At 42.6% G+C, this 13,883-nt stretch overlaps 1 protein-coding gene across 1 annotated transcript in view; it reads right to left on the bottom strand.

Moving 5' to 3' along the window:
• Positions 1–13,883, bottom strand: part of lamc3 (laminin, gamma 3) — a gene marked incomplete at its 5' end in the record, with an annotated part of 260,453 nt that overhangs the window by 151,280 nt on the left and 95,290 nt on the right. Inside the window, 1 exon segment of the mRNA XM_079525276.1 lies at positions 1,777–1,943. Within this exon segment, the coding sequence (XP_079381402.1) occupies positions 1,777–1,943 (167 nt within the window).

Here is a 13,883-nt window from a genome sequence, read left to right as displayed (position 1 = left end):
AGCAGCAAATGAAAATAACACTCATCTTATACTTTCTCTAACATAAAACATGAACCTTGGTTGAAAAAAACTAAAGTTGTCCTTTAATGTCAAAACAGTTTGGGGGACACAGTACAGTTTCCACCCAACAGCGATTATATGATCACAACTAACTGGGTTTGCTAAAACGTGGCAGACCCCGTGGCAGACCCGATTTATTTTGTACTGTATGTACTGGTCTACTACTGTACACCAAAGCATCTTCCAGGGGATTTGAGCTTCATGCCATCTCTGATTACTTTTAAAGCACACATAACGACTAAATTAATTTTAAAATAGGAAGCTGTATGGTGCCTGTCAGCCAGCCCACTAGCTATAGCTTCACTTCATTCCATGTCAAATCTTGACAGCAACGTCTCACGAAGGTATTTGGAAAGGCCCAATTTGCTGCAGCAACAAAAATCAATATGCCCTGAAACACTACCCAATAGGTCCTAATGAAAGGTGAAGGGCATTTTAATGTTTTAATGCCCTGCCAAAAGCACTTAGGCTGCTTGGGGCAATTGGTCACATTAAAAATGAAAAATAAAAAATAAAATAAAACACCCTTTAACACCTTGAGGGCTCGGGCCTATTTAATCCATTAATAAAATGTGCCCATCGTTTATAGCGCCCGGACCACTTTTACCGACGGACCGGATGTTGTTGTGAATGTGTGTGTAGCAGCTAACAACAACCACACCCACACCACCAATAGCCACACCACTCTAGAGTCGATCGACAACAACGGGAGGTAAGAATAAATCTATCGCGACTAGCGACTGGACAGCGGAGGGCCGTCAAACACAGGATCTTTTTTCATAATTAGACGGGATGATTTAGATCGCGAGTTATGAATGTTTTAAGATTTTCGTTGTCGTCAGCTAAACAGACATTTTCGATGACGTGTCACTGTTGTGCAACACCGAGGATTGCGCAACAAGCGCCTCTAGGCTGTAGAGCGATGCAATCAGTTTTCATAGCACTAATTTGATGGAGATTAATCAATCTCCGTCTCGGGCAAATGACCGTGCACTTGAACTTGACGGTGATCTCCGTCCTGCGCCTCCAAGGTGTTTTAAGGTGATCGATCGTGATATCGTGAGGTGTTATTATACACATTTAACATGAAGAAACGGGGGGCCTTGTTGAACACCCTTCTGTAGTTTCCATCTTGTACAAGAAGTGGAGTACATGGCTATGCGTTTTACAGGACAGAACTATATAACTACTTACGTGTCTCTCTTTATGTGGCATGATTTTCTTTATTATTAAAACACCAAAATACCAATTTATGAACATGATAACTTGCCCCAAAACCCCCCAAATGACTGGCCTTAAGCCATTTAGGCCTGACGTCGAAATTTAAAAAATGTCTTCTAAATTCTGACAGTTTTCTGAAAGATGTTTCTGTATCAGTGGTGCTCAATATTTCATGTCAAGAACCCCAAAAATGATATGTAATTGGCCGCCGACCCCCATCTGAAAATATGTTGTTCCAGGAACCCCTCAGAAGCAAAGATTTGAGTTAAAAACGTTGGCTCTGAAAGAATATATATTCAAAGATGTCCAACATATTTTCACGATTTTTCAAAAATAGCAGACCTACAAGCTTGTAGCGCACCACTCGGTGGCGCGCTATGAGCTTGTAGATCTGCTATTTTTCAATAGCTAAATTATAACATAATGTTTAAAACACCAAAATGGTTTAATGTCTGTTCAACTAACTTAATTAGTCATTTGCCCCCTTGTACTCACTCAGACACTCGTTGGCGGAGTCCCCGTTGGCCCTGGCCCACGGCCGGTCCTGGTAAAAGGGGTGACATTTCTGGCAGTCCACGCCCACTGTGTGATGCTGGCACGCACACACCAGGCTCCCGTCGTCCCCCTCCACGCACTCACTGCCGTGGCCGTTACACTTACATCTGGAGGAGACACAGACACACACACAGCTAGAATGAAACGGGGGTTCTCAAACTTTTAAAAGATCTTATATATATTTTATATATTACATTTTATGTTACATGACTTTTTTTTTAAGCACAAATTAATCTTCTCTTCTGGTGGTCCCTGCCACAAAATCTTTTCGTGGTCTGCGGCAAAATATACTAATGAATTTGGAGGTCCTTCACAAGAAAAAGTTAGAAATAATGCGAGTTCACATTCTAAGGTCCATATACATGTACGTCCCGAGTTTGTTGTTTTTAGTTTTTGTGTGATTAATTCCATGACAATATATATATACAGTATTAACTGTCTGTGTCATGAGTACGTTCTCACAGAAACAGAACATTAATATGTCAATTCTTCTGAGCTTCTGCGTCATGAATAAAGGCAATAAGCCTGTATGTATGAGGTATCATGCAGCTATAAGAAGGTTTAAAGGTGAAATGTTTGCCTGCAAATATTTTCATAATAAGTAATAACATGTCTTTCTCACACATACATGTAGACTAGATACTAGATATTATTAAGAATATGCCTATAGTAGATCACACGGTATTGTTAAAGGACCACTTCACCACTTTTCAACTTCTCTTCCTATAATTGGTCCCAACTAATGTTCATGATAAAATGCCACCATTGTTTCCTACTCAGTCTGTGTCTCATAGGAAGGCTGTGGGCAGTTCAGAAACCCGTCCACCAGTGACATCATCGATGGTGAATCCAAGCTAATAGAAACGGCAGGCTTTCTTTTCCTGAAAAGTTGCAATGCAAAAATTTAAGCCATCGATTTTAAAACAAATCTTGTTTAAAAAAATCTGCCTAATGATGTCACTAGTGGACGGACGGGTGTCCAAACTGCCCAAAGCCCTCTTATGAGACACAAACTGAGTAGAACAAAATGGTGGTGTTTTATCATGAACATTAGTGAGGACCAATTATATGAAGAGATGTTGAAAAGTGGTCCTTTAATACGTAGGTTTCAATTGGATTATTATTTATAATGCCCAAAGACACACTTAACCTGTGTTACTTAAAATAGCAACAAAAAAAAATATCTACACACTCCCAACATGTCATGATGCGACGCGTTGTGGGCTTGTGCATCTGCTATTTTTGTTACTTTTGCACGACACCGTAACTTTTCAATGAACGTTCATTGTATCTCTGGTATCTGGGCACACACAAAAACACAGTGTCCCTCCAAGCACATACACAGAACGTCACTTGTGGCTGTCTTTATGTCCAATTCAAAACTTTTACTTTGCAGGATAAGGTACACCCGCACACTGTGTATCTGCTCGGCACAAGAGTATTGTCTTATTTAATGAAGCAACGTTTCGGTCACTATAGGGACCTTCCTCAGGCCTGAGGAAGGTCCCTAGTGGTCCCTTGTGCCGAGCAGATACACAGTGTGCGGGTGTACCTTATTGCTTTCTTTCTTCTCAAAAGTAGCAGATCTACAGAGCAGCTACTTTTGTGTGATGCTGTACGTAGCATGAACAAGTATAGGGCGTTCATTTACCAAAAAACACAAAATGTTAGAATATGCACACACACACACACACACACACACACACACACACACACACACACACACACACACACACACACACACACACACACACACACACACACACACACACACACACACACACACACACACACACACACACACACACACACACACACACACACACACACACACACACACACACACACACACACACACACACACACACACACGAGAGTGAGAAGGTATTTTGGGTGTGAGGAGCTGTCACTTTCCATTAGGTTTCCCCTGGCATAAACATAGCCTGAGATCAGGCACGGTGTTTATCCCCCTCAGTGACTCCACGGTGTGAGTGTTGTGTGCTGGGCGACTCTTGTAAGGCACCAGCTGTCCCTGAACATAAAGAGCTGCAAACACTTCTGCGTTGTGAGTGTGTGCGTGTGTGTGTGTGTGTGTGTGTGTGTGTGTGTGTGTGTGTGTGTGTGTGTGTGCATGCACGCGTGCATGCATAGTAGGCCTATTTGCCAGCCAACCAACATCCACTCATCAGTTAAAAACCAGCTGTGTCTCTTCTACTGTGTCGAGGCTTGTACTGAAACTCCCGTTGCTGATACAACGCCACTGCTACATCCCACTGGAATTGATGAGATAATTGATAAGCAATTTACAATTTTACAATTTAGGCATTTAGCAGACGCTCTTAATCCAGAGCGACTTACATTAAGCAATAACAAAAGCATGGCATACATCACATATATAAAAAGTAGTTATCATGAATCATAAACTAAGAACGTAACAGTGGAGTATCTATGTTAACTATACATACTATACTATATAATATATTATACATGTGTACTATAAAGTGCTATGACTACATAAAGTGCAATTCTAGAGCTGTCTACGTAACAAGCTATAGGTCTGTTTAAAATACTATCTAAGTCTACATAATGTGCTATCTAAGGGGCTAGGCTAGGGCAAGTGCTACGGGCCATGGTGGAGTCTGAAGAGGTGGGTTTTCAGACTACGGCGGAAGATTGGGAGTGAGGCTGCAGTTCTGACTGTGATGGGAAGTGCATTCCATAGTTTTGGAGCCAGAAGGGAGAAGAGTTTGGGACGTGTGGAGCGTTGTCCCGGCGTTTTTAGTGAAGGTACCTCCAGCTTCCCTGCGTTGGCTGATCTGAGTGCGCGGGAGGGTTTGTAGGGTACGATCATACTTGTGAGATATGGGGGGGCCATGCCTTTGGTTGCTTTGAATGCCAGCATCAGAGTTTTGTATTCTGTGCGGGCAGCGACCGGGAGCCAATGGAGGGAGCGGAGAAGGGGGGTGACGTGTGAGAATTTTGGCTGGTTGAAGACCAAGCGGGCTAAAATTCTCACCAGCATATCATCACCAGAACATTTTGGGTGACTGGCTAATAAAGTGTCTTTTGTCAGCAGCCATTTAGGAAAATGGCAGCCATAGTTTTTTGCATGGCTAACGGGGGAGGGCACAGGGGGCGGTCAAAACTATACTCAAATAATCAAAATTGGGTTATCCAATCACAATCCATGTCAAAATCACATAAAATGTCTTTCGCCGGCAGCCATTTTGGAAAATGGTGGCCATATTGGGGTTTTTTGTGTGGCTATCGGCTTTTTTGGAAAAAATATACGTCCAGAAGATACATTTGGTGCGTACAAATTGAACAATTGCGCCATTATTATGCCGGGCTACAAAGAAATCTAAGACATCTAAAAAAAATGTAGAGAATCACTGCTGTTATACCTCATAATTCTCTAATTCTCTGTACTTTAAAATAAATGACCATCTGAGGATCAACTTCAGCTGCTTCACTTTCTTCGCTGATTAAGCCTAAATATCTCGGAGACTCTCTTGAAAATATACCACAATTTGCTCATGTCTTGTGCGATAGCAGCGCAGTGGGTTTTCCCATCTATGTTGTGGATCGAGTTGTGTTGGAGGACAGGGACTTGTCACCGAGAGGCAGCTTCTGTCACAATTAGCCAGCTGTCCCGGATCCAGATGTGTGCCTGATGCCTGCAGCCCAGTTATTTTGGTTGTCAATAAGGTGACGACAACAACAACAACTATACAGCCCCACACCCATGTTAATCGTTCTCAAGAAACCCATAATAAGACCTTTAAGGGTCCTTTTGGAACCTTAAAAGGTTCCCCCAGCTGGACCCTGGACACCACTTTGAGAACCACATGTCTGGTTGATGTCGTCCATTTTTTGGTCGATATCAAATTTTTCGGGATATTGCAACCAAAGTGACCGAAGATTTTTAGCCAACTTCAACCTGGCGTCCCTAATTGCGGACAAGTAACTGAAATTTGTCCGAAGCAGCTCACAATTGTGAGCTTGCCAAATGCCTATTGCTATTTCATTTTTTTTGTATAGGGCTTAAGTAATAATAATAATAATGATAATAAAAATAAATAAAACTTTATTTATATAGCATATAGCATTTAGTGTTTTACTGAGCAAAAACATAAAAAATCTAATAAAAGCAAAAACATCAAATAACATTAAAATGATAGCAAATAACCTAAAACACAATTAAGATAATAGCAAACAAAGGCAGCGAATCAGGCATAAATAATTAGTAGATGAATAAAAAGGAAGGAAAAATCAAGTGAAGAAATAGGTATTGAGCTGTGCTTTAAATATGTTCAAAGAGGCCGCCTATCTAAGGTGTAGTGGGAGTTTATTTATATCCATCTATAAAAAACACGATTTGTGTCCCTTTTTCTTTGCTTATAAGAAATAATTGATTTATTTTGTTCTCTCAATTTGACAAAATATTGCTCATAAGTAACCAGTGATCTATAGTACTATTAAAAAATGGGACCGGCATCGGACACAAAACCGAAGTGGTCAAATTAAGCTCCAACAACAACCTCAGAACTATATCCTCCTCCTTCACCTAATAGCCCTCCAGCTACTGTAGGAGAGACTGTAATGAAAATGAAGTTCACCTGAACTCCCTCACCGCTATTAACCCATTTTGGACTGAGGTCGATTAAAAAAAAGGCTTCGGCCTGGGCCATGGCTCAGTGGTCCAGGCACCTTGGCTGGCAATCCAGTCTGGCAGTGTGCCGCGGGTTCGACTCCCGATCCCGACGGCCTTTACTGCATGTCTTCCCCCCCATCTCTCTCCCCATTTCCTGTCAGCCTACTGTCTGTCCCTCCATAAAAAAAAGGTGAAAGCAAAAAAAAAAAAAAAAAGGCTTCTAAATCTTAACATTTTTCTGAAAAAACATGTTTCTATGTCAGTGGTGCTCAACCTTTTTCATGTCAAGGACCCCCAGAATTATCTCTATTGGGCCACGGACCCCCATCTCAAAATATGTGACCCCACTGAAGCAAATATTTGAGTTAAAAATGTTCGCTCTGAAATATATATTCAATGATTTGCGCCACATTTTAACGATTTTTCAAAAATAGCAGACCTGTAGCGCGCCAATCGGTGGAGCGCTATGAGCTTGTAGATCTGCTATTTTTCAATAGCTAAATTATAACATAATGTTTAAAACACCAAAAGGGGTTCCCGCACAAAATGGGTTAAAACAGACACTAAATATGGCCTGTAAAAATCAATACCCGATTATTCAGGGTAGCTGAGGGAGATGGTGCAGGCTGTGAATGTGTCCTTCAGTTTGTGATGAGAAAAATATTGGAGGTTGTTTATGTTAAAGCGGGGACTAAAGAGGCCTTGCGGTTAGAGGGTCCCGGCCAGGCCATTGAGGTAGAAAGAGTTGTGTCTATGAGTGGTCAGAAACACTACTGTATGTGGGGATACCCACTCCTTGGGGTGTTTTTTTTATGTTTGCACATTATGAAATTACATTAATTTTGTCCACTGCATTTACCCCATCCTACTATAGGAGCAGTGAGCAGCCATTCTACAGCAGCTTGGGGAGCAATTAAAGGACCACTTCACCACTTTTCAACCTATGTTCATATAATAGGTCCTCACTAATAATCATGATAAAATGGCACGATTCTTTTCTACTCAGTCTGTGTCTCATAGGAGGGCTGTGGGCAGTTTAGAAACCGTCTTCCAGTGACATCATCATTAGGCAGATTTTTTTTAAAACATGTTTTACAAAAAAATAGATTTTCATTATCGTGAGAACGATGGCTTCCATTTTCGCATTGCAACTTTTCAGGACTAGAAAGCCTGCAGTTTCTACTAGCTTGTATTCCCCATCGATGATGTCACTGGAAGACGGTTTCTGAACTGCCCACAGCCCTCCTATGAGACACAGACCGAGTAGAAAAAGATTGCGCCATTTTTTCATGATTATTAGTGAGGACCTATTATATGAAGATAGGTTGAAAAGTGGTGAAGTGGTCCTTTAAGGTTACGGCCAAGCTACACAAGGCTTTTCAAAGCGTGTGTGTGCGTAACGTACGCAAGCCTGCATAAGCACACACCGAGTTTTAGATCCAGTCCTATTTTTAAAGTCTGCGTTATGTGGTGCTCGCGTATTCACGTGCCCATGGTGTAGCCGGTATCATTAATATCAATGGGATCTTTCCAAACGCGCTGTATACGCACGCAACATACACACGCTTTCAAATGCCTGGTGTAGCTCGACCGTGATGAGTCTTGCTTATGGGCGCACATTGCCACATTGGTGGCCTGGCCTGGAATCGAACCTATAGGACAACCAGGGCCTCTGGCTTCTCAGGCGGCCCCCGGCATGAGGAAGGATGCAATCTCAGGCCACAGTCTTTTTGCCCCGCTTCCCTCAGGCAGGAGGTTGCGGTCCCTAAAGACTATGAAGGCCCGACATTCAAACAGCCTTTTCCCCACGGCTATCCGGCTCCTAAATGCTGCTGGTGTCCCCCCCTGACCCCCTTCTATCCTCCCTCCAGTGGCCTCCACCCTCACTCAGAGTGGAATGGACTGACTTGTGCTCTGAACTGACCTGAACACTCGAACTCTCTGCACTTTATATTTATTCACATTGCACTGAATGTTGTTTTGTCTTGTCCTGTTTTGCACTTGTCCTAATGTTGTAACTGCACTCTGCTGTCCACCAAACCAAATTCACAAAATGTTTACATGTCATGGCAATAAAGGCTTCTGATTCGGAATCTGTGAGTATAGTGTAGTGTATAAAGTTTTTTTTTTTAAAGATACCACAGAGGTGCCATCTCATCGGTTTTTGATTCATGATTTTTATAGCCTGTTTGTATATTGATGTTATTGGTTTTAAGACGGTTTGAGAGGATTGTGACCATGTTGTAATGCTGTATGCTAGGTGTGAGAAAACCATAGCATGCATGACTGTACAGCTGTGCAGTTTTAGCTGATTAAGTCCCTTCTAACATGACGAAAACCATTTAGATTTGGTTTAACCTTCTTGCATATATGCTATATGCTTTACCAATAACTAATAATTAGGCATGTAACGATACACTCAACTCACGATACGATACATATCACGATATGAGGTTCACGATACGATTTTTCACGATATTTTCAACACAATTATTTTCCGGGCAAATGACCGAAAAATCTTTTTTTTTAATGATTTATCTTCCCACCAAGCTTTTTTCACAATTTTTATTTAACTACATTGCAAAAGTAGCATTACTTTTCATGTAAAATTACTTAATTTCTGTGCAACAACTGTAAACATGCTTTCATGTTTAAACCTAGCTCGAGTTAACATTTCTTATTTTCTTTGATGGCATCTTAGGATAGATGTAGACCTATTTGACAGTGCAGAAACATAATTGCCTTCCTTGATGTATTAATGAGCATCAATAACGACCATCACCTGTGTCACAGACACATACAGCTCCCCTCTGCAGGCCTCTACTACTGAAAGTGACTGCATGGAGTCTGTCTCATTTCTCTCCAAAAGCACGTGAATATGATGGATTTTTTTATCCATACAGATATACATTTTTAATAAATCGATACATATCGTCGGGATATAATATCGATATATCGTTACATGCCTACTAATAATTGACCATATGGGGTGAATGGAGACGATACAACTCAATGGCTCTGGCCGACTGGGAGGTCAAGGGTTTCAATCTAATCCTTGACCTCCCAGTCCAAAGAGTATGAAAGGTACCCAGCTAAGCATTGGGCGTTGTGGGTTCATGCGGGTTAAGTCATGGTGCGGTGACATACTAGCGCCATGTCCATGGGGCCTATACCTCCTGGAAACAGGAGGTATAGGCTATAATCTCCCGGGTCCTGACCTATGGGCCAAGTGGCTCCCAGTGCTACTTAAATATACATCAAAATATTTCAATACCAGATTATTATTCAGTGTCTGAGAGGAGATGTGCAAGGCTATAAGAATGTGTGTCCTTCGGTTTGCGAGGAGAAAGACATATTGGAGGGTGTCGATGCCGAACATTGCACGACCAGCATCTGTTCATTTGCGCTATGGATCAATGCAACCACAGTTGATGTGCATGCAGGCTATAAGAATGTGTGAAATAAGAAATTGACGATCCGACAACCTCACACAATGCAATACGTTGTGATCTTGTAACGTTCGCCACAGCTTCACCTATTTCCACGAATGTTTGAAATAGCAGGCCCGCATGCATAGCCTGGCTAATAAGCCAGACCGAATCAGCCGTTGGCAAAAAAAGAATTGCCTGCCGGCGGATTACGGTCTGGAGAGGCTCAATTGTACGCCCATTTCCTACACCAGAGAACTGGTGTGGCCAATCGGGACACGGTATGCAATATGGGCGGGCTTTGGTACAGTGACGTTCAATGCTTGAGACCTTTGACTGACAGTAGCTCTGAACAATTGCGTCAAAGAGAAAATGTTTGAACCCGCCCCCCAGGAAACAAGATCCATACACAGCATCTCCAGACTCAAATACCACACGACAGTGTGATTTGAGTCTGGCTTATTAGCCAGGCTACCGCATGCAGGCCACAATAGGGACTACCAAGGATTCATGATGTGGCTCTGCTTCTGTCTGCACTGACGGTGTTATTCCTCTGTGACAACCTTTGTGAGACCTATACATGACATCTATCTGCAGCTATTTTAGCCTCATGTACTGTACTGTACATCTGTTGTGCTACAGTATATACTGTATGCTTCTATTTCAACTGCCTCGTCCCATTGCCATTTCTTCTAACCATGCACCCAATGCATGTATGGCTGCATACTCTATATCAGTGGTTCCCAAAGTGGGGTCCGGGGACCCCCAGGGGTACTTGAGGGAGTTCCAGGGGGGACCCAGCTAAATGATAATTAGGAACCAAACGGACCCTTATGGGTCTGTAACTCTGAGAGTGTACAAATGTACATTTGTACACTCTTAGTGTAAATGTGGGGGTCCTTGACATGAAAAAGTTTGGGAACCTCTGCTCTATATCCTCTGTGGTACTGGTTCCCAACCTTCTTAGCTACAAGACCCCCCCCCCAAAAAATAAATGTGACATTTGCCCGGGAACCAAACCAGTGAAAATGTCAGATCTGCAAGTGTACAGTAGCATAGCTTCACAATGCTTCACACCCAAGGATGCGTCCCGATCCACAGTTTGGGAAACGGTTCTCTATATCTTACTCTACTCATAACAGGAATATATATAATATATATATAATTTAGAGAAACCAAATGTACCCCCTTTTTCTCCACAATTTAGTTGTCATGCCAATTGACTCCTCCAATTGACATTTCTGTGCCCCCATGCGCCAGCACTTTATCACTGCGCCACCCGAGCTTCATATCTAGAATATCTGACCAACTTCAATATGTACTGTATTATAGCCTAAATGTCACTGTGCTCATATCAGGAATATTTGAATATCTGGTCCGTTTTGGTCCCATTTTTGGCACTCTTCTTCACGTTTCCGTTGGACTGAAGTTGAAGTGGACAGCTGGTTGAGGGGGTATAGGATCGGAACTCACGTACCACTGACCACTGGTGACACTGGCAGTCAGTCGCACGGGGAGTCATACGGAAGCTGTCGGCACGAGGTTACCACGCTGTCATGCAGAGCCCCCTCCCCCCCAGGTGTTGTGACATTTGAGGTCATTTGTCACATCGCCGGCCGTCATCGTGAGTGTTTGTGACAGGTGTCAGATCATGTTTGAACTCTTTATGAAGGCTCCATCTCAGCTACTTAACCATCCACTTATTTCTGCGATGGCAAAGTGCGTCCACGTCCTCTCCGATTACTGTGAGGAATTAAAAAAATAATAACTACTTGTGGAATCCACAGGGGGGGGGGGGGAGTATAGGCAGACACACGGCATGTCACACGATCTGCTGTCCAGGAAGAAAGCTCTGGATTGAAGTGGGCTGTGCCGTTATGTAAACAGGAAAGGAAGTCTGTATGTGTGCGAGTGTGTGCGAGTGTGTGTGTGTGTGTGTGTGTGTGTGTGTGTTAGGCTGCACAACAGTGACACTTGGTGGTGAAAACCAAACCAAACGCAATTTTCAGGCTCGGACGGACGGACGGACGGACGGACCCAGGCAGCCAGCCTGCAGGGACCCAGGCAGGGACACACATAGCTGTCTATAGGAGTGGTAAAAATACATTAATTAGAAATACATTTGAGGTAAGAGGTTTCTGCCCGACAGCAATGGTATTCGCCCTCAGGTGAGACTGCAGTGAAGAGCTGGGGGCAAAATCAACCGTTTGTGTTGCCAGTTTGATGTGACAGCAGCTCTCCCTTGATGCGTCGCTGTTCAGCGTTCCTGGTAATAATCTTGCCCCCTGGAAAGCTGTTCTCGCGGTGCCATGTCATTATTCCGACGTCCCGTTGGTGCGACTGGCCCCATTCTAACTAACCCTATCCCTAACCATAACCTAATCCTATTACGAGTCCCAACTCGTAACAGGCTGACGAGCCTGGTAAAATCATTTGAACCATTAAAACCGGAAAAGGACCCGTGTAATTTTTTTATTTTAGCTATATATACTGTAAAGCACATTGGTTCTCAAACTGGGGTCCTTGGAGGGGTAGTAACCATTATTTTTAATATACTTCCTTGGCAATGACACAAGTTTTTCAGAAAATTATTAGATTAGGATTTAGAAGACATTTTTTGAATCGGCCTCAGGTCTTATTCTTAATGGGTTCAAACAAGGAAAGCGCGCCGTCAGAAGTGGAGTTGACCCCTGAGCGAGGGGCGTCCCGACGAGTGAGTGGTCGACTCGGCGCCATTGGAGTTGCATACATATTCAGTTGTGTACTGATGTGCTATACTGATTAGTGATGACGTCACCACCAGGTGATGCTGTGTGTTCATTCATTTATGTGGGTACACGGGAACCAGAGCGCTGTGTGTGTGTGTGTGTGTCTGTGCGCGTGTGTGTACACACACGCATACACTTTACCGGCAAGACCCCAATCAAAATGATCCCGTTTAAATAAGGAGTTGATTCTTGGAGAAGCAATCAATAGAGAACACATCCCACTAAGCTCATTAAATCCTCTGCGCTCGTCATCGTGCCACTCGACCGTTTCATCAAACCGATGGTCAAATCCTTCCCAGACTCGTAATTAACCAATTTAGGCCTGACGTCGAAATGTAAAAAATGTCTTCTAAATCATGACAGTTTTCTGAAAAACCTGTTTCTATGTCATTTTTTTTTTTTTTTCATGTCATGTTCCTATATCAGTGGTAATCAATATTACGGACCCCAACAATTATGTGTAATCAGCCGCCGACCCCCATCTGATAATATGTTGTTCCAGGGACCTCCCCGGAAGCAAAGATTTGAGTTAAAAACATTGGCTCTGAAAGAAAATATATTCAAAGATTTGCACCACATTTTCATGATTTTTCAAAAACAGCAGACTTACAAGCTCGTATAGCGGGGCACTTGGTGCCGCGATACGAGCTTGTAGATCTGCTATTTTTCAATAGCTAAAGTATAACACAATGCTTTAAAACACCAAAAGGGGTTCCCGCCCAAAATGGGTTAAGCAACAGGTGTGAGAATGCGTGTGAGTATTTACCACATGCGCTTCATTATCCAATATAGTACAGTCACTGGAAGGGGGTATCATGCACCCCCCGGAATTATACTTTTAATCAGTGTTTTCTTATTGGAAAAAATGTGCTGAAAATGATGAGCTATGATAAAAAGTTGTCAAAATGTCCCACCTACCTCAAAACCCCCTTTTTGGTATATGGCTCTGGCGAAATTGTGTAAAGGCAAATATTAATTCACTAAAATTACATAAATAGACATGGTGGTCTGAAATTGGTCATGGAGTATCTTGACACATAGGGGTAAGTAGCAGAACAGGATTTGGTTGGTTGCTACCATTATATTCTTAAATATGACCCACATCATCCTCAGAAACACCAAATAATATGGTGTCCGCTTGACTAATAACAACAAAGATGGTTATTTTCCAACACATTATGGTGAGTATCACTGCCT

Source organism: Electrona antarctica (genome assembly GCF_951216825.1).
Source record: "Electrona antarctica genome assembly, chromosome: 16".
Classification (NCBI taxonomy): domain Eukaryota; kingdom Metazoa; phylum Chordata; class Actinopteri; order Myctophiformes; family Myctophidae; genus Electrona; species Electrona antarctica.
The sequence above is the reverse complement of the archived record's forward strand: the minus strand, read 5'-3'. Positions and strand labels throughout refer to the sequence as shown.